Source organism: Eucalyptus grandis, chromosome 2, assembly GCF_016545825.1.
Source record: "Eucalyptus grandis isolate ANBG69807.140 chromosome 2, ASM1654582v1, whole genome shotgun sequence".
NCBI lineage: Eukaryota > Viridiplantae > Streptophyta > Magnoliopsida > Myrtales > Myrtaceae > Eucalyptus > Eucalyptus grandis.
In genome coordinates, this window is record NC_052613.1 from 42,418,730 (window position 1) to 42,436,973 (window position 18,244).

Genomic DNA, 18,244 nt, shown 5'->3' on the forward strand with positions numbered 1-18,244 from the left:
AAGTTTTTTGAGAATTGTGAATCCAGGTGTCCTGAAACACTGAACAGATTGTGCACTGCAAGTTTGCTTCCTTTATTGACCATTTGTTACATTGCCTATTGACATGCAGGTGCGGGTCATATCAAGAAAAGACCGAGCACATTATTAGCAGCATCCAGGGCTACCGTCAACATGTTATGTAAAAAGTTTGAGGAATCTTATTGTGGGACAAAGCTAGATCTGGACCTTTCAGACACATTAGATAGGTCCAAAAGCTACAAAAATGCTCTTTCTTTTAATGTGTACTCTCTGTCTAGATGGGAACTCCTTAAAGCATGCTGGAGAGAGAACTTCTTCTCATGAAAACAAATTTTTTGATCTATGTTTTCGAATCAGTACAGATCAAAATAAGCTCTCATCCATCTCTAGCAGCTTTTTTGATGTATATCTCTTTCCACGTCCATGCCTATGATAGGGTAATATCTAATCTCCCTAATTCCAAAAATATAAAGGATTTTTAGAAGTTGATAGTTGTCTTTTCATCATACAGTTTATTTCATTGCATTTATCATGATGACCATATTCTTGCGAACTCAAATAGGAATAGATGCTTTCCATGCCAACTACTACGCGCTCTCTCTGTTTTGCATGCTAGTCATACTCCACATTGATGGATTTCCAGAATTGGAAATGACTGTTTCGAGGCTCGTAGCCTTCTATAAACAAAAGGCGCTGTACTTTTACCCTGCTTGGGCTTATGCAATTCCAGCATGTATACTGAAACTTCCCCTTTCACTGCTGAAGTCTGTGGTTTGGACATCACTTACATATCATGCGATTAAATACCGTCCTAGCGTTGGCAGGTAAGTTTTAGCACAAGAGTTCTTCATTCCTTGCCTCCTAAACTTCTGTTACATTGCAACATCATTTGTAAATTTTACTGCCATTTTACTCAAAAGTCATGGCTTTCATTGTTTTCTGCTTATTTATGCAGGTTCCTCTGCTGATTACTACTTTACTCTATGCACTTTCCTCAAATTCATGTTCCATTTTCTGGCCTCAATTTTTCAAACTGTGGCTGCTTCCGTCACAGCTGGTACTGTTGCATTACTAATCTTGTTGATGGTTTTGTCGTTCCAAAACGTAAGTATGTTAAAATCTTGCTTCGGATTGATCTTGGATGAATAAGTGTGGCTTAATATTTTGCTTTGTTGCTGCAGCCTCTATGCCTGCTTGGTTGAAGTGTGGTTTCTGGGTCTCTCCACCAACGTACAGAGAAATCGGACTTTCTGCCAATGAATTTCATGCCCCACGATGGCAAAGGGGAGGGCCTTGCAGAGTACCTCCAAATACAAGAAGCCACTTTAGTTGCAGAAGTACTCAACCCATTTTATTCTAGAAAAGTATATCGATATGCTGGTGCTGTTGGTTAGCTAAACTAACTTGGGTACTAAGTCATTAGGATACTTTGATTGCATTTATAACTTGTGGAAAGTAGAAAGTTTCAATTAAATTCGAGTAAATTTTAAGTACTCTTATACAAGACTAAGTAGTCTCTTGGTACTAAATCATGCACATGCGTTTTGGCTAATGCTTGCTGTGACCAACTGTTGCCTCGGGATATTATACAGATTTAATGTGGTGGATCAGGGAAATGACCATTTGTGGTTGGTTTGATCACACAAAATGAGTCTAGAAGATAATTCACTCGGCTTGTACTGATGGAGGCAACCAAAGTTCGACTTTTGCATACAAACTACACGTAAGGCTCGATATGGTGGATGAAAAAGGTAAGTTACAGCATGAAAATGAGCTGAAAGATGCTGCAGGTCAAGTAACCCGATCAAGGAACACAAGTAAATGGTCCTATCCACTTGCACACGTTCTTGGATGCATTTGCGCTCCCCCTGCTCGAGAACTCTGGTCAGAAACAGCACCAAGTTCACTCCTGCCCTGAAGAATGCTAGTGTTGTTGGCCTGGATTTGCTGCAGCACATTGAGGTGAACAACTGACACCATGACACAAGAATCTTTCAGTACCAATCATCACATTGAACAGTAACATTGCTTCTCATAAGTGAAAACATAACGGTCAGTCACCTAGGAAGAGGCTCGTCCACTTCCATCCGCCGGTGCTCGCCTTCTCAATAACAATGCCCTCATCCTTGAATGGACCTGTGTTTTCCTTGCTGCCATAATTTTCCTCCATGGGAAAAATCTTCTCCTCAATCATTGGCATTGTCTTCTCTAGCCTGCAGCTAGATTTGCAAAAGGAAAATAAGGAAATAAGGAAGGAGCCTAGAGCGAATTCGAGAACTAAGAGTGCATACGCCGGTGCATTCGTGCGCGTGCACCTAGTCTAATATTTACATGCTGCAAGGTGACTGAGTAAATCACAAGAAATAATAGCCAGAAGGACATGCTCAACACAAGCGTGTGCATGGACATACACCGTACTTTTCGTGTGATCGGGAATTCATGCTATAGTCGAGTTAGATAGAATTGTATAAACCTTTTGCCAAGCCTCGACGTTGAAATTGCACGGCCTTTTGGTAGAGGTCGGAGGTTCTTCTCTCTGAAAAGAGCTTTTAGCTAGTCACAGATGAGTGAGACATATCCGATGAACTAAATAGCCAAAGAAAAGACATCAAAGGAAAGTTTTCTTACCTAACGCTGAACACTAGCAACATAAAAAGAAAAGGAACTGAACAAACACGGCACCCTCAGCAAGTCATACAAAGATTCTTGTGTCATGGTGTCTGTTGTTCATCTCAATCTGTTGCAGCGAATCCAGGCTAGCCACACTAGCATTCTTCAGGGTGGGAGTGAACTTGGTGCTGTTTCTGACCAGAGTTCTTGAGCAAGGGAATGCAAGTGCGGCAAACAACATGAGCAAGTTAGACCAGGACCGTTTACCTGTGTGCGGGCCTTCCTCAGCGACTCATACTGGGGACGTTACTTGACCCACACCATCTTTCAGCTCATTTTCATGCTGGTAATTAGTAACCAACCTTTTTCATCTACCATGCTGAGCCTTACATTGAGTCTGTAAAAGTTGAATCAAACCGACCACATAAAGAAACCATTGCCAACAGATGTTTTTGCACCGCGAATGGTCATTTGCACCATCCACCTCATTAAGTCAGTATAATATCACCGTGGCAACATTAGGGCACAGCAAGTATTAACCAAAACATGTGCGTGATTTAGCACTAACAATGCCCTCATGCTTGAATGGACCTCTTGTTGCCGTCTTCTCTAGCCTGCAGCTAGGTTTGCAAAAGATAAATAAGGAACGAGTCTAGAACAATTTCGAGAATCGAGAGTGCTTCTGCACATACATTCGCGCATACACACCTCAGTCTAAAGGATATGCTCAACACGAGCATGCACATGGACACACGCCGCACGTCTCGTGCCATCGTAAATTCATGGTCCAGTCCACAGTTAGAACTGCACGAACCTTTCGCCGAGCCTCGATGTTGAAATCGCGCGGCCTTATGGTAGAGGTCAGAGGTTGTTCTCTCTTCAGAAAAGTTTTTAGCTAGTCTGAGATGAGCGGAGACATATTCGATAAACTAAATAGCCAAAGGCAAAGACAGCAAAGGAAAGATTTCTCACCTAACGCTCAAAGGACGATGGCAACAAGAGGAAAAAGATCCGAACAAAACCACGTGGCTGGTAACCTCAGCAAGTCACGGACGAAACTCCATTGGAGTATGCACTCCGTGCGGATGCCTTCATGCACGGCTCTTGCGTGGTGTCTTCTTGCACGACTATGGCGTTGCGTACTTTGCTTTACGCAGGTGATGATGATGAACTTCAAAATCAAGGACACGCGGTTGGTGCCAAACGAAGAAAGGACCTACAGTCCAAATGAAACGCGAATATGGAAGGAGAGAGCTGGCAATGCAGAAAGTTTGAGGTGAGTTTAACCTGAAAAGGGACGTCAAAATTACCTGTTCACTTATTCATGAACCTAGTGAAGATTTACCGGGGCATACTAGACCACTGGTTTTGAATTTTTTTGTGACACTAAAATTAGTTTAGGGTAAATATGATACGAGTTTATCATATTGATATTTTTTGTGTGAGACTATAATTAGGTTGGGTTAAATCATTAAATGCAGCACGAGTATAACAATTTGCGATTTTTTGCGACTTGAGTGCATTATTTTGGGATTTTTTTGTGTCATTTAAACCCTATTATGTATGGCAATAATAAATTTTTTAATTATGTTAGTTATTAGTTTTATAGTTTAAAAATGTGTGGTCATATAAGATTCTCAAATAAAGCGTTTTTGGAAAAAAAAAGTTAACTACAGGTAAAACTAGAACAATTAAAATTATAAACTATTAAACTTTAATAATTATTTTTCAATAATTGCATATTATTAATGTATGATTCATCAGTATATAATGTGGTTACAACATCCATTATCATTAATACAATTAATCTAAATGTTAATTACTTGGAAAATTCCAAGTAAAAGTCTAAAGTGCCCTCATTTCTTCAAATAAGGGCATAAAGTGGATATTATTTTTAAAAAATGACATGAAATTGTCATATTAATTTCAAAGAATGTCCTGAAGTGACTAGTTTAATTTTACGTTTAGATGAAAATATCCCTAATCAACCAAAAAATTTTGCCAACCGACGAGACTATATACTTATTTGAAACAGTCATAACCACTTCAGTACCTTTTTTGATATTAATATAGCAATTTTAAGTCATTATTTAGAATAAAATCCACTTCATGCTCTCATTTAAGAAAATAAGGTATTTCAAACCCTTATTTGGAATTTTCCCACTATAAGACGTAATAAAATATGCTTATGACATAAGTAATGCAGAAAATTATTTGATTAGCAATATTGCATGATATCATTTTTAAAACGTTATTCAAATTTTACACTACTAACAATAGTATGAATATACTACCTACGATTACCACCCTAAAGACAATTGCCTCTTTTCAAAATACTGATTATCTAGTTTATATGATTATACATAATATTCAATTAAAGAAATAATTAATGCTCATTTTCCCCATAAATTTTATATATCATGTTTAATTATTGTTGGAAATCTTTGCACTGAGACTCGACCGTATGCGTGTAGCATACGCATCTAATTCTATAGACTCAACCGGGTTCATGTAGCACATGCATTTGATTCTAATTCCAACCATATTCCATATGAAATACATCCACGACAGATTGTGCAAAACCGAGTCGTATAGAAAGCAAGATTAAACAAGGCACGGGTCACTGAATAGCTTGCTGCATCAAGGGAATTATGTTTTTATGAGAGGTCACTCAATAGTTTGCTGCATTGATATCAATTCAAACATAAACATTTCAATTTGACCAATTTGATCCTAAACTTTTTTACATTAATACCAATTCAATTATAAACCTATCAGATTCAGTTTTAGACGTTTTCATATTGATACTAATTCACTTCATCTAGTCTTAGTTGATTGACACTACCTTGATAATTTTTTAATAATTTTTTTATTTCTTCAAATTCTTTTTATTATTTTTCTTTTTTTGTTTCTTTTCTTTTTCCTCCTCTTCCTCTTAGGATCCCAGCAATGGCCAGTGAGGATGAGGCTCCGGTGAGGCTCTTCAATCACTAGGCAAGGTTTGCAAAGCCCTCACTAGCCACAACAAGGATCCAAGGAGGAAGAAGAGCAAAAAAAAAAGAAAGAAAAATTGATAATAAAAATTCAAAATTTAAAAAAAAAATCAAAAATTCAAAAGATTGTCACATCAGGTCGAACAGCGACATCCATGTCAATGTCGATTAACCAAAAATTGACTGAATAGACTAACGTGATACCAATGTGAAAAAGTTTAAAATCAAATTAGTCCAATTAAAAGATGTAGAACTATTGATACAAACACAATAGATCGAGAACTTTCTTGATATTTTTCCCAAGGTCACAAAAAAGAGAGACTTCATCTAGCTCTTCATATTTCTTTATGTAACTGTTCATTCCCGCAGTGAAAATAAGCATCAAGATCTTGTGTATTACAGACGCATTACCTCAGAACAAAAGAAGGCATATGCAGCGAAACAACTCAGATTCTCCCTGAAAGTACAGTAATAACCTATAACATCTACTGATCAAAAAGACATAGTTCACTGGAATAATTTCACTTCTTTAACCTAATGAATCTAACGGTTAGATTCTAACCTCATATCCAGGCTAAACCTTCTCCATTATGAAGCTCATATCACCAATCGACCACTCCTACATACTAGAACTGAACCAATATCATTATCCAACGACATGAGCTGGTTGGGTACAGACTGATTTCACATGCCACAGACATGTGAATCACTTGCCGTATCTCAAGCCATATATTTAGATATAAATACTGTAAAATGAAAGATAAAAGAGGAAACTTATAAGTCAGCCTGATGAATTTGAACTTCTCTCAAATTCACTCTAATTCAAGCAGCATAATGTTGATAAACTTAAGACTTCCCAACACTGTACGAGCCAGTGAATAATTTGGTCACAATGTATGGCGATACATAATTTCATTGAAATTCAAATCTGGCCTGCGCCAAGTGCACTACTCCACTTGAAGGTCAATATTTCATGAAGCATAAGATAGGTTGAGTTTATACAACATCCTCCTTACACGCAGCTTGGTAGCATCAGAATCAACTGCAAGTAAAGAGTTCTTTAAATCTACCAAATACATAGCTAAATGGACTATGTCCTGTTCACAGGTTCAAGAGCTTCCACAGTTACAACACTGTTTCCTCTTATAACCTGCAGCATCAATGATGAGATTATCGGTGTTAGCAAAAATGCGAGTCTCCAAATTAAAATTGAAATTCAATTAGTATGAACCTACCACCATCCCTATGTCATTCTTCTCATTCCCATTCACTTCGACAGTATTATCTACCACTAGATTCATGAACTGATCGAACCCACGGAGTGTTCCAACAACCATCCTATTTGCGTTAAGCTTAACTGCAGAGAAGAGAACAGTCAGGTCTACTATCTTATTGATATCTGGATGACTCAAATCAAGCCATGAAATGGATCCCTAATCTCCATCAACGAATTTTCATATATGCAAACCGCCAATGTTACCAAATGTTTCAATAAAAAAGAAAATATACAAACACATGTGATTTATGAACAGGTAATCACCACGAACTGTTCAGACTAATCTCAAAATGCACACCAGACTCTAAGCACAATTTTCATCTTCCAACGACAATAGTTTGACATTCCAACACATGCTACAGATGAAACACATGCACAAACCAATGAACCCCACACACCAAAATACTCATATGAAGAAGATAGAACATAATTAGGTAATCGAAGCACATAACTCTTGGAGTTCACATCTGAAGAACGAAACGATACAGATCAAGGCCACAGCTTCTTATCATAACCAAGACCCAACATTGACAAGTCAAGATGCAGTACATGCCAAGCAGCTCCATCGGTGTTGAGGATATCAAGGTACTGTGCACTATACAATGGGGTGTGAACAGCTCATTTGCCCTAACCGAATATCATAAGCAAATCCAACAGGCTACACATTACCTAGACTGTAATTTGAAAGAACCCGTATCACGCAACATTCGAATTCACCGTCTCTTAATCGGCAAACTATCATGAGATGCAAGGCAAATGAATCCAGACAACACCACATTGGATAATTTCACCCATAGCACGAAACCACATCACGTCGTTTGCCACGAAAGGAATTAAAGGCAAAAAGCAAGTAACTCCATCAAAATCACATAGGACGTATTTGACTACGAAATCCCACGATGTTCACGCCGATCTCTCGTTCTAGAACCGGCTACAGAGCTAAAAAATTGAGCTCGCCGCACGCAACGTAAATCCACGAAACCACCTCGGACAGACAACGACGAACACTAGAACTCCCAAAAAAAATACGCCACAGAAATTTCAAAAAATAAAAAAATAAAAAATTGCAACGACTTACTTTGGAGCTTCTTGTCCATGTACCTGAGCAAAGATAGCAAAAGGAAAGCTATGTCAGAGAGGAAACAAGGGAAAGACGTAAAGCAAAACAGAGGAACAAGAAAGAGAGAGAGAGCTTCTCACTTCTTGAGATCCGGAGGCTGGCCCGATCTGCTCATGGTGACGACTTTCGCAGGGATGCGCGGGACAAGCAGAGGGGGAGCTTTTGGAGTGAAGTTACAGTGCACGATGCGCTCCCAAAACCCTAGAGCGTCGAAGGATGACGAAGATGATTGACTTTTTTATGCTGTGGTGTCTGCGAAGCGATGTCGTTTCTGGGATCAGCGGCCCATGAAGAGTGAAGCCCAGCGTTGAGTTTGGCCCAATACTCGTGAACTATTCCTCCTCAGATGAACGGCCCATGACAAGGGATCTTTTTTCAAAAAAATATTTTTAAATCATTTATTTTCCACAAAATAAGGGTAGTTGATCGCCAAAAAAAAAAAAATTATCCAGACTCCTTATGGCTACGGCAAGTCAATTCAACATTGGGGTAATTATCAAGCAATTTTGGTGAGAAATCTTTTGCTTTGACTTACAAAAATTACAAAAATAACTTTTTATTTTCCTTGAAAATATCTTTTTATGCAAACTTCAAAAAAAAAAAAATCGAAATAGGTATGTGTTAATCCATGCGTTTACACTTATACTCGTGAAGCTTCAATTGCTAAAGATTTTTTTTTAAAAAAAGTCAAAGTTCGTGCACCGTAAAATTTATAAAGTAAAAGTTGCTCCAAACACAATTAAACAAAAAGTTAGTTGCATCTTAAATGATTTTCACTCAAGTAAGTTTCCAAATCCCCATCTCTATTTTTCATCACAATTAAAAAAAAAAATCAAACTTCACTAGTATCGTGACCCAATGAAGTACAAAAAATGAAACGAAATTTTCCTACTTTTATCATTTGGTTGTTGTGCTATATTGATCAGGGTTGCACTCTATGCTTGATAAGTCCAGCATGGTCCAATATCACAGCACACTCGTGTCACATGACAACCACAGTTCATTTGGAGCTCAGTGAGTAGAAGTTATATTGTGATCTTGTTGAGTATCAACTAGTTTGAATCTCCTACTCACTTGATTTAGTTGAGATGGTGCATCGAATATTTATGGGCGCATCGTAAAAGTGCCATTGGAAGTTCCTAAAGTATAACAGTATGTTACATTGCATTTTCTACGTTTAATTACGACAATTGCCATAATGATGTTATGATGTTTATTCATATTTTTTTTTTTTTATATATTTAGGAGTGTCGTATTTTTGTAGGGTAAAATCATATATAGATATGCCAACACAAATGATGAGTCTGGCACAAGTTTGCTAAAGGAAATTGACCCTATGAAAGGCCTTTCACGAAATGCATAAAGTAATTTGAAGGCCCACTTTACAAATCCAACGCATTTATAAAGGCCTTTCTCTCGGACCAATCTAAACAAAGAAAATATTAGGTACCTTAATGATTGACATCTTCCACTGAACACTCAACATGTGTCATCCACGATCCCACATTGTAACAATTTTCAGTCTCTCTCTCTCTCTCTCGTGACCATAGTGGTCTAAACTAGTAAGCGAAGAGGTCCGTCATTGCCGCAAGAGTAGGTGCTGTCGAAGGCCTCAAAATTCAAAATCAAGGGGGTGAAGTTTTCAAGACTCTCGATTGAATTATCCGCTACTTCCCACGAGCTGGATGAGACCTAGAGGCGATCATCAAGGGTGTTGTGGACGAGATCGAGAGAAGGGGTGGAACCATGACTAGAGTTGGAGGTTCTTCTTCAATCTCTGCGACGGGGAAGAGAGAAAGGTAGGTTGTTACAAAGCAGAGGGAATGTGGGTTTTGGTGATTTTTGTGCTTGAAGATGGAGCAAGAGATTTGAGAGATGGGGGGGAAAGTCAGCGAGAGAGAAGGGAGAAAATTTGAAAATTTCTGAAATGGGAGACTATGGATTACACATGTCAAGCGTTTAGTGAACTTATTCAAATCCGATGTGTTTATCACTGAGGTACCTAATATTTTCTCATCCAGACCAGCATCAGCACTCTAGCATTTCGAAGGCATGAGTTAACTGACCAAAAAGATGGGCCAATCTTGCCTCGTTATTTTTTCATATTCCTCTCTTACCCTTGAATGTTGCACCATAGCTATTGGCTATTCTCATTGCTCTTAAGGAGTGAACCATTCTAGATTTCGTACAAATTCCGCCCAAAACCTAGAACTTACATGTTAAAACAAGTTCCTCATTTTTTGAAACTTAGAACATACCTTACATACCTTATAATTTAAAACATATCATGTCACGATTACGGTGTCTACCAAGATTCCACATATATTATTAATTGAATGATTATATTAAATTATCACATTTATTACAATTCATTGACAATAACTTATATTTAAACATATGAAATATATTAAACATTAACAAAATAAAAGTTTCAGTCATAAAATGGAAATTCAGACTAGTGATTTTAAATTATACACTCATCATCGAACAACTTGTAATACCCAAACACCGTGCGAAGACATAGACTAAGTAAAACACAAAAACTTTTTATGAGTTCTAAGTTAGTTTCAGATTCCACTAACCTAAAATCTAAAATATATCCATTGAAACATGTTCCTCAATTTTTGGAATCTGAACCTTTCTTACATACTTTGAAACCTGAGGTTCTTAGGTTGCAGATTTTACTCGTAAAGCATGCTCACCCCTAAGTCTCCACGGAAGGTCACCAAGAATTTGGAGGGTCGCACAAGGTCACAAAGTTCACATTCAAAGTCGAGGAGGCTACATGACTTGAGCATCGCCTTGCCTAGGCATTGCCTCGCTTGGAGTCATGCAACTTCAAGTGAGGGTGATAGTTGCTACTTCTTCAATGACGTTAGGTCGTTTGACTTCAAGTGAGCTAGATCCAGAGTATAGATTAAGCAAGCAAAGCTGCAGTAGATGAAGTAGCAACTACTAAGGGCCTGCATGGAAACACTCCTTGTTTTTGTTTTTGAACAATTTTTTTGTTTTTTTGTTCTTGGGAACAAAAAAAGAACAGAAACGCGTTTGGTTCGTTTCTTTTTTTTTTGTTTTTTTGTTCTGAACAAAATTGAAACAAAAACTTACTTCTTGTTTCGTAAACAATTTTGAAGAAACACTTATTCTTCTCTCTCTTTCTTTTCTTCTTCTTTTCTTCTTCTTCTTTTTTTTGGCCGGTCGCCGCCTCGCCATGGCCGGCGACCAACCGTCGAGGGCCGGCGACGCCGTCGAGGGCCCGCAACCTCGCCGGAGCGTCGCCGCCCCCGGCGAGGCCGAGCGTCGCCGCCCCCGGCGAGGCTTGGCTTCGCCTTGGCCGGGCGAGGCCGCGCCCCGCGCCCGTCGCCGCGGAGGCCGGTGGACCGGCCGAAAGAAGAAAAAAATAAAAAGAAAGGAAAAAATGAAAAATAAAATAAAAATATTAAAAAATTAAAAGAAACAAAAAAAGAATAAAATTTACCAAACGTGTTTCTATTCATTTTTTATTCTCGAACAAATTTACCAAACGCATTTTTCTCATCAAAAATTGTTCCCCTAATGTAAACACTTTTTTTTTTTTTTATTTCTCGTTCCCTAGAACAAAAAAATAGCAGAAACATTACCATGCAGCCCCTAACCTTGCCTAAGGTTGTGCAACATCGAAGTTACACAGCCCTAGGTAAGGCAACGCTGGTGTCGCATGACTTGGACAATGTAATCACTAGTGTCATTTTGGTGTCTTTTTGCCTAAGTGGCCGAGGGTTTGCAATTTTTATTTTTATTTTTTACACTTTTGTACTTTGAGCTAAGGTCCTTTCACATCGAGAAATTGTTCTCCCAAAGTAGGGATGGCAAATGGGTGGGTCGGGTTAGGTATGGGTCGGGTCGAAAATGAGTCAACCCATATTTGACTCATTTAACTCATTTTGACAATATTCTTGTATTGTAAATCTAGTGATTCATACCTGACCCGATCCGTATTACTAAAACCTATTTATTGTTAAAATATTTTTATACAATACAAATTTTTTAACAATTTTTATGCAATACAAATTTAATGGAAAATTTTTATAATTCTTTTAAAAATATTTTTTTAAAATCGAATTTTTTAATTTTTTTAAAATATTTTTTTAAAATTTTTTAGAAATATAATTTTTAATTATTTTTTATTTTTTAAAATATCATTTTTAATTTTAATAATTATTTTCTTTTTCTTTTTTCTTTTTTTTTTTCTTCTTCGACCGACCGTCGGCCACGACAACGGCCGACGACTAGCCACAAGTGAGACTAAAGCTCACTGGCGTTGTGCAAGGCTTGATCTCGCCGATCTGACGAGGCCGAGGCCCGCCCGACACCGATGAGCTCGAGCCTCGCCATTCATCGGCGAGGCCGAGAGATCCGACGAGACTCAGTCGTTAGCAACCTTCGAGGGAGCGGCAAAGGCAAGCCTCAGAGGCGGGCGGCTCGGAGGCGAGCGACAAAGATGAAGGTCGAAGGGCTATCCATGCTTTTTAGGTTTTAAAAATGGGTCGAAACGTGTGACCTATTTTCAACTCATATAAAATTGAACTTAAAATGGATCGAGTGTAGGTTATGGTCCATTACAACTTCATAACAACCCATTTGTGAAAAACATGGGTACAAAATGACCCATTTTTCCGCCTCTATCCGAGAGGCACCTAAATTCCCCCGCGTCGGGCTCAAGAATGCCTCGTCGCCACTTGACCACATCATTTTGGCCCTTCCACGCACTTCCAAGAGTGGTCTCCATATCCCCCGTTGACCAACCGGACCTTCTCTCGGTATCTCCTCCCCGTTTGGTCGCATCCGCGCACACAATGCAAACCGTCAGCCCAATGCATCTCCGCCTCTCGCCAGACCAATAAAATGCTCGACCTTGATCATCACCAGCTCCTCCCACTCGTCAGGGTTGCTCTGTCAATCACGAGGGCCCTTAATTCATGATCGAATCTCTGGTTATCTGGAATTCCTTTGTGGGTTCGCTTCGCTCTCGCTGCCCGTTTGGCAAAAGGGTCCGTCGCTTCGAGATACCCCCAACAGGTCAACACCGCTCCATGGAGCTCGAGCGAATCCTTGCTTGAATCTTCGCTCCTCTCCTCGCCTTCTTGGGTCCGGTCAATGGCCGCCTCTGTGTCGGCATTATCTTTCTCTGTCCACAGGACTCGCCCCGCCGGACTCTCGCCTGCCCATGTGGCCGTCGACGAGCCCCGTAAAAGGTTCCCCTTCTCCTTCGGGTCGAGGCCGAGCTTGTCCTTCGCATCTGTGGGTCCCCGCCGCCATTATTTGGGCCCACTCTTTGCCTACCCTCGTGCTTCCCCGTCGCCGGCGAGGGACGCCCTTCTGGGAGATGGGTTCGCTTCCGCGGCCGAAGAGGAGGGCGATTTGACGATTCCCGAGGAGAGGCCGGTCAAGTTCCTGCTCTGGGTCGTGTTCTGGGCTTCCCTGTCTCTGGCTTGGTTCGCGGCTTCCAAGGACGCGAATGCCGCCGTTGATTCCATCAAAGCCTCGGGCTTTGGCGTGAAGGTCGCCAGCAAACTGCGGAGCTCGGGATGGCCGGACGAAGCCGTGGTCTTCGCGCTCGCGACGCTTCCGGTGATTGAGCTCCGAGGGGCTATTCCTGTCGGTTACTGGATGCAACTCAAGCCTTCGCTCCTCACTGTCTTATCTGTTATCGGGTCAGTCTAATTTCATCCATTTTACTTGGTGTACATTACCTCATTCACATGAATGGAATGTCTGATCTTGTTATTGGTGTTTGCACTGGGCGCCGTATTGAATTCCAAATGCAGCCCCTCTCACTTCATGTAGTCTCGCGCCAACTGCTCGATGAAATGCCGTGGTTAAGATGGATTTCTAAGTAATGAGAATATTTTTTTGATAAATGGGGCTACTTTAATCATTGGTATGTCAAGTTCCTTTATGTTTGTTCTGGATGATATTTGCGCCTCATTGTTGGCTGCTGATGCTTATTCTTTTTGCCTTCCAATCAGTTTGTAACATTTTGTAGGAGAGAGATGCATTTCAGCTTTGGAAATGAAACACCAGCTACAATCTGACATTTTTTTTCTCTTTGGTCTTACTTGTTGTAGGAATATGTTGCCCGTACCATTCATCATACTCTACTTGAAGAAGTTAGCTACTTTCCTTGCTAGGAGGAGCCGATCAGCATCCCGGTTACTTGAAATGGTATTTGAGAGGGCGAAAGAGAAGGCTGGCCCTGTGGAAGAGTTTCAGTGGCTTGGCCTCATGTTGTTTGTGGCTGTGCCTTTTCCTGGAACGGGGGCTTGGACCGGAGCTATCATAGCTTCAGTTCTGGATATGCCCTTTTGGCCTGCGGTGACTGCCAATTTTTGCGGTGTTGTCCTCGCAGGGCTTCTGGTGAATTTGCTTGTGAACCTTGGACTCAAATATGCCATCGTGACTGGTATAATCCTCTTTTTTATTTCCACATTCATGTGGAGCATCCTCCGAAGTCTTAGGAAATCTTTGAGCTCATCAAACTGATGAACACAAACTACTCATTTGATGTTAACGGCATTGAATTCTGTACTCAGTTTTTTGAAGTGGCTGTCTCCCGTTCACTGGCTTTGGTGCAATGTACTGTCACTTTCCTGCTTCAGAAATACCCATCAGGAATGATTAGATGATTTGAAACTGACTGGAGTAAATGAATTCATTCTCTACTGGTTTAAAATGGAGATGTCTTTCAGTAAATGCCGTTTGATTAAACTCGAGCAGCAACCCCCAGTTTTGTTGACCTTAGTTAATGTAACTATATTTATTCATCAGTGCCCTTTCTGTTGGATTACATTTAAAAGTGATTTTGCATATGCCCTAACATCAGTGCCCAAGCCAGCACACTTGGTTTCCATGTCTAAGGTTGCAAGCGAAGCAAACCTCAGTGTCGTAATGGGAGTTCGTTCTGTATTGGAAAAATTGCACCAGAAGTCCTAAGTTCTTATCATAGGATGCAGTTATATCTAAATGTTTTAATGGGTGCAATTAATTGTGAACTTTTGAAAATTGTAATCAAGTCCTGCTACGCCTGCTAGTTGATGTAGTCAATTCCTAAATTTTTATTGAAAAGTGTAGTCAAATCCTAAAACTATTTCAAGAAAATCAATTCGGGGTTGCCACATCAGTAATTTTTTAATACCACGTTGACCCTTCCCTGTATCCTTATTTAGAGGACTTAAATTGCACCAATCAATAGTTCTGGAACTCGATCGGATTCCTAAAACTGTATTCCTCATTTTACATTATTCCACTTCTGGCAGACAAGCAGGTACTCTTCTAGTTTACTTTTGGATTGGCGGAATGAGGTTCATACCCTCAAGTTGCTTCTACTTTCTTGTAATAAGAATATAGGCCAGAAGTTTGTGGTGACGAGACGACCAATGAGCAATAACTGCGTAATCAATGCAGAAAAAATTTGGTATGAAAACATGAATTTTCCTTCCTGTTCTGACTTCTCAGCTGGCAACATTAATTCCTCCCATTCCGATCATTAATGTGCTATGTACACCGAAACTCTCAAATGAAAGAGGAGATTTTCGTGAAAGGAGAGAACTCTATGAGCAGGCTGACTAGAGCTTTCGGGTGAGGGGATTTACATCTAATACCTCTAATAGCCATTATCTATTTGCAGAATGCTACATGATGGATTGTGTGGAGCCTGACAATTGTGCCAAGTCCATTCTTTCTCCTCTTACCAACATCTCTGCCTACATATGCTTAACTGTGTAGCAAGGAGAGCACTTGCTATTGCGAGTTCGTTATGGTCACTCGATGTTTACTTTCCTTGTATAGCAGGGATGAACTATAGGGAAAAGTGTTAAAAAAGTTCTAAACATTTTGTATTTGTGCCAATTTATTCCCAAATCTTTTTTTTTGTGCCAATTTAGTCCTAAACATTTTTATATAGTGTTAATTCAACCATTTTCGGACAATTTTGGTCGGATTTTGCTGACTGGACGTCGGCCGGCTAACATGGTTTGATCAATGCTAACGTGGATAGCTTTTAATTATATTTTAATATTTTTGAATTTTTTTGTTTATTTTTATTTTTTTTTTCCTTCCCCTCCTCTAGCCATTCGCTAGACCTCGGCGACCAACCAAAGGCGACGGTCGGCGAGGTCGACCTCACTAAACCTCACCGGCCACCTCGTTAGTGGCTGCGAGGGCAGCCTCACGCTGAGCGGCGAGGCTCGCCCTCGCCGACCACCTCGCCAGTGGCCGCGAGGCTCGACCTCGCCGACACCGCCCAAGATGCAATTTGGTGAGGTCGAGCCTCGCCGACCATGGGCGAGGCTCACCCTTGCTAGCCCAACGCTAGGTCGCCCTCGCAGCCTGGGCGACGCTAGCAAGGCTGGCCCTCGCCGCCGGCCACTGGCGAGGTGGCCGACGAGGTCCTGTGAGGTCGACCCCGCCGGGCGTCACCTGTGGCCGATCACCAAGGTCCGGCGGCCGGCTGGAGGAGGGGAAGGAAAAAAAAAAATGAAAATGAAAATTCAAAAATATTAAAATATTATTAAAAGTTGTCGGGCCAACACCAATCAGGCCATGTCAACCGGTCAATGTCTAGTCAATAAAATCTGGCCATAATTGGCCGGAAATGATTGAATCGGCACTAAGTAAAAATGTTTAGGACTAAATTGTCACAAAAAAAAAAGGTTTATGACTAAATTGGCACAAATACAAAAAGGTTTATGACTTTTTTAACACTTTTCCAATGAATTGTATATTTGAGTTTGGAACTGGCTTGAGAAAGTAATAGCTTGTGAGGCTGTAGACAAGTTCAAATCTGATATCCTGGTATATGTGTACGGACACTTTCGCGGCGAAGCTGATTTGCATCTTCCTCGATCACCATATTGGAACCTAGGATTGTCTTTGTGACTTTGCCTAGAAGGACCAAAGAAGCAGCGAGGAAGTGATTAGAGAAGGCTAGGAACTCTGCAGCATAAACAAGTGATGGGTAACGTCCAAGATGAATCAGATGGATTCTTATGCAATAATAAGAAAAAGGTAAAATTCCAAAAAAGCTGTCCGAAATGTCCTCATTTTCTCAAATAATGGGCTGAAGTGGACATTGTTTTAAATAAGATGTTGAAGTACCATCACTTTCTCAAATAGGGGTCTAAAGTGAATCTTGTTTCAAATAAAAGTCTGAAATGGTTATGTCTGTTTCAAATAAAAGTATGAAATGACTATGTCTATTTCAAATAAGAACTTGACTTTCCGACGATCAAAGATATTTTCATAATTTACCATTTTCTCTTTTTTCTATCCTTTTTTCTTTCTTTTTTTCTTGGTTCTTTTTCTTCCTCTTCGCCGGTGGCCAGCCGGCCACCAGCGATGCTCATAAAGGGCTAGGTGAGGGTCGCCCTCGCTTAATTCAATGAGGGTCACCCATGCCGGCTGAAGGCGAAGGACGGCCTCACTTGGGCAAGGCAACCCTTGCCCCGAGGGAGGCCACCCCTCATGGCCATCCGCGAGATCAGCCCTCACCAGCCCTAAGCGAGGCCACCCTCACCAAATCTATCGAGGGTTGGCCTCACCTACCCCAAGTGAGGGCTCGACAACCCTCATCAGCAGCTGGCAAGGGCTTGTAGGCCCTCACCCACTACCGGCGAGTGCTTGCTAGTGGTTGTCAACCGACACTAAAAGAGAGAGAGAGAGAAGAAAATTTGAAAGAAAATGCCCTTGAACGGTTGGAAAATTTAGCCGGCCGATAACCGACAAAGTCAAGCCTTTATTTGAAACAATCATGGCTACTTGAGCCTCTTATTTGAAACAACCAATGCCACTTTAGGCTGTTATTTGAAATAATGTTTACTTCATGTGCTTATTTGAAAAAATGATGACATTTCAAGTCTCTTTTTGGAATTTTCCCTAAAAAAAACCTCAAAAGTATAAATTGTGATTAACTTAGAGAGACCGAGAGAGAGGTCTGGTTTCGGCACAAGAGTTTTAAAGATTGATTGTTTCTAATTAGTAGATTTATGCTTTTCGTTATCAAATCTTGCGATACACGTGTTGACTTTTCTTAGGCGAAATGCTTTAAACTATGTAAAATCAACTTGAGGGTGAAAGTCGAGGTTTCTTACCTGTTTCATTTTTTTTTTCTTGATATACCGACGAAATGAAATTGTTGATCACCCACACTCAGGTACAATGCCATGGCCATACCGAGTTGGACCGCCAAAA

At 40.4% G+C, this 18,244-nt stretch overlaps 3 protein-coding genes and 1 long non-coding RNA gene across 5 annotated transcripts; 2 read left to right on the forward strand and 2 right to left on the reverse strand.

Moving 5' to 3' along the window:
- Nucleotides 1–582: 582 nt before the first annotated feature.
- Nucleotides 583–1,635, forward strand: LOC108957732. Its single transcript, XR_005548366.1, has 3 exons — nucleotides 583–842; nucleotides 974–1,122; nucleotides 1,200–1,635. It is a non-coding gene; the product is annotated as an uncharacterized LOC108957732 (long non-coding RNA).
- A 37-nt stretch (nucleotides 1,636–1,672) lies between these two features.
- Nucleotides 1,673–3,527, reverse strand: LOC104432952. 2 transcript variants are annotated; one of them, XM_039306513.1, is made up of 6 exons: nucleotides 3,337–3,527; nucleotides 3,113–3,248; nucleotides 2,647–3,025; nucleotides 2,492–2,554; nucleotides 2,080–2,237; nucleotides 1,673–1,988 (listed from the first exon to the last, which is right to left on the reverse strand). In XM_039306513.1, exons 3-6 carry the CDS (start codon nucleotides 2,667–2,669, stop codon nucleotides 1,846–1,848), a joined length of 387 nt encoding a protein of 128 aa, XP_039162447.1. In that variant the 5' UTR covers nucleotides 2,670–3,025; nucleotides 3,113–3,248; nucleotides 3,337–3,527; the 3' UTR covers nucleotides 1,673–1,845. The 2 variants fall into 2 exon arrangements, with proteins under 2 accessions (XP_039162447.1, XP_039162446.1); XM_039306512.1 differs by having other exon boundaries at nucleotides 2,647–3,242.
- A 2,881-nt stretch (nucleotides 3,528–6,408) lies between these two features.
- On the reverse strand, nucleotides 6,409–8,241 carry LOC104432953 (probable small nuclear ribonucleoprotein G). The gene is made up of 4 exons (XM_010045552.3): nucleotides 8,098–8,241; nucleotides 7,976–7,998; nucleotides 6,857–6,978; nucleotides 6,409–6,771 (listed from the first exon to the last, which is right to left on the reverse strand). Exons 1-4 carry the CDS (start codon nucleotides 8,130–8,132, stop codon nucleotides 6,712–6,714), a joined length of 240 nt encoding a protein of 79 aa, XP_010043854.1. The 5' UTR covers nucleotides 8,133–8,241; the 3' UTR covers nucleotides 6,409–6,711.
- Nucleotides 8,242–12,864: 4,623 nt separating this feature from the next.
- On the forward strand, nucleotides 12,865–14,769 carry LOC104432954. The gene is made up of 2 exons (XM_010045553.3): nucleotides 12,865–13,710; nucleotides 14,125–14,769. Exons 1-2 carry the CDS (start codon nucleotides 13,154–13,156, stop codon nucleotides 14,537–14,539), a joined length of 972 nt encoding a protein of 323 aa, XP_010043855.2. The 5' UTR covers nucleotides 12,865–13,153; the 3' UTR covers nucleotides 14,540–14,769.
- The last annotated feature ends 3,475 nt before the right edge of the window (nucleotides 14,770–18,244 follow it).

Bases quoted from the DNA above. Each gene is read 5' to 3' on its own strand.
- LOC104432953 (XM_010045552.3), bottom strand. From the start codon at position 8,132: ATGAGCAGATCGGGCCAGCCTCCGGATCTCAAGAA. The intron at 7,999-8,097 runs GTGAGAAGCTCT...ATCTTTGCTCAG, and splicing joins CAGCCTCCGGATCTCAAGAA to GTACATGGACAAGAAGCTCC. The intron at 6,772-6,856 runs GTAGGTTCATAC...TTGATGCTGCAG, and splicing joins AGAATGACATAGGGATGGTG to GTTATAAGAGGAAACAGTGT.
- LOC104432952 (XM_039306512.1), bottom strand. From the start codon at position 2,669: ATGTTGCTAGTGTTCAGCGTTAG. The intron at 2,238-2,491 runs GTTTATACAATT...TTGCAAATCTAG, and splicing joins ACGTCGAGGCTTGGCAAAAG to CTGCAGGCTAGAGAAGACAA. The intron at 1,989-2,079 runs GTGACTGACCGT...TCATGGTGTCAG, and splicing joins GTGGACGAGCCTCTTCCTAG to TTGTTCACCTCAATGTGCTG.
- LOC104432954 (XM_010045553.3), top strand. From the start codon at position 13,154: ATGGCCGCCTCTGTGTCGGCATTATCTTTCTCTGTCCACAGGACTCGC. The intron at 13,711-14,124 runs GTCAGTCTAATT...TACTTGTTGTAG, and splicing joins ACTGTCTTATCTGTTATCGG to GAATATGTTGCCCGTACCAT.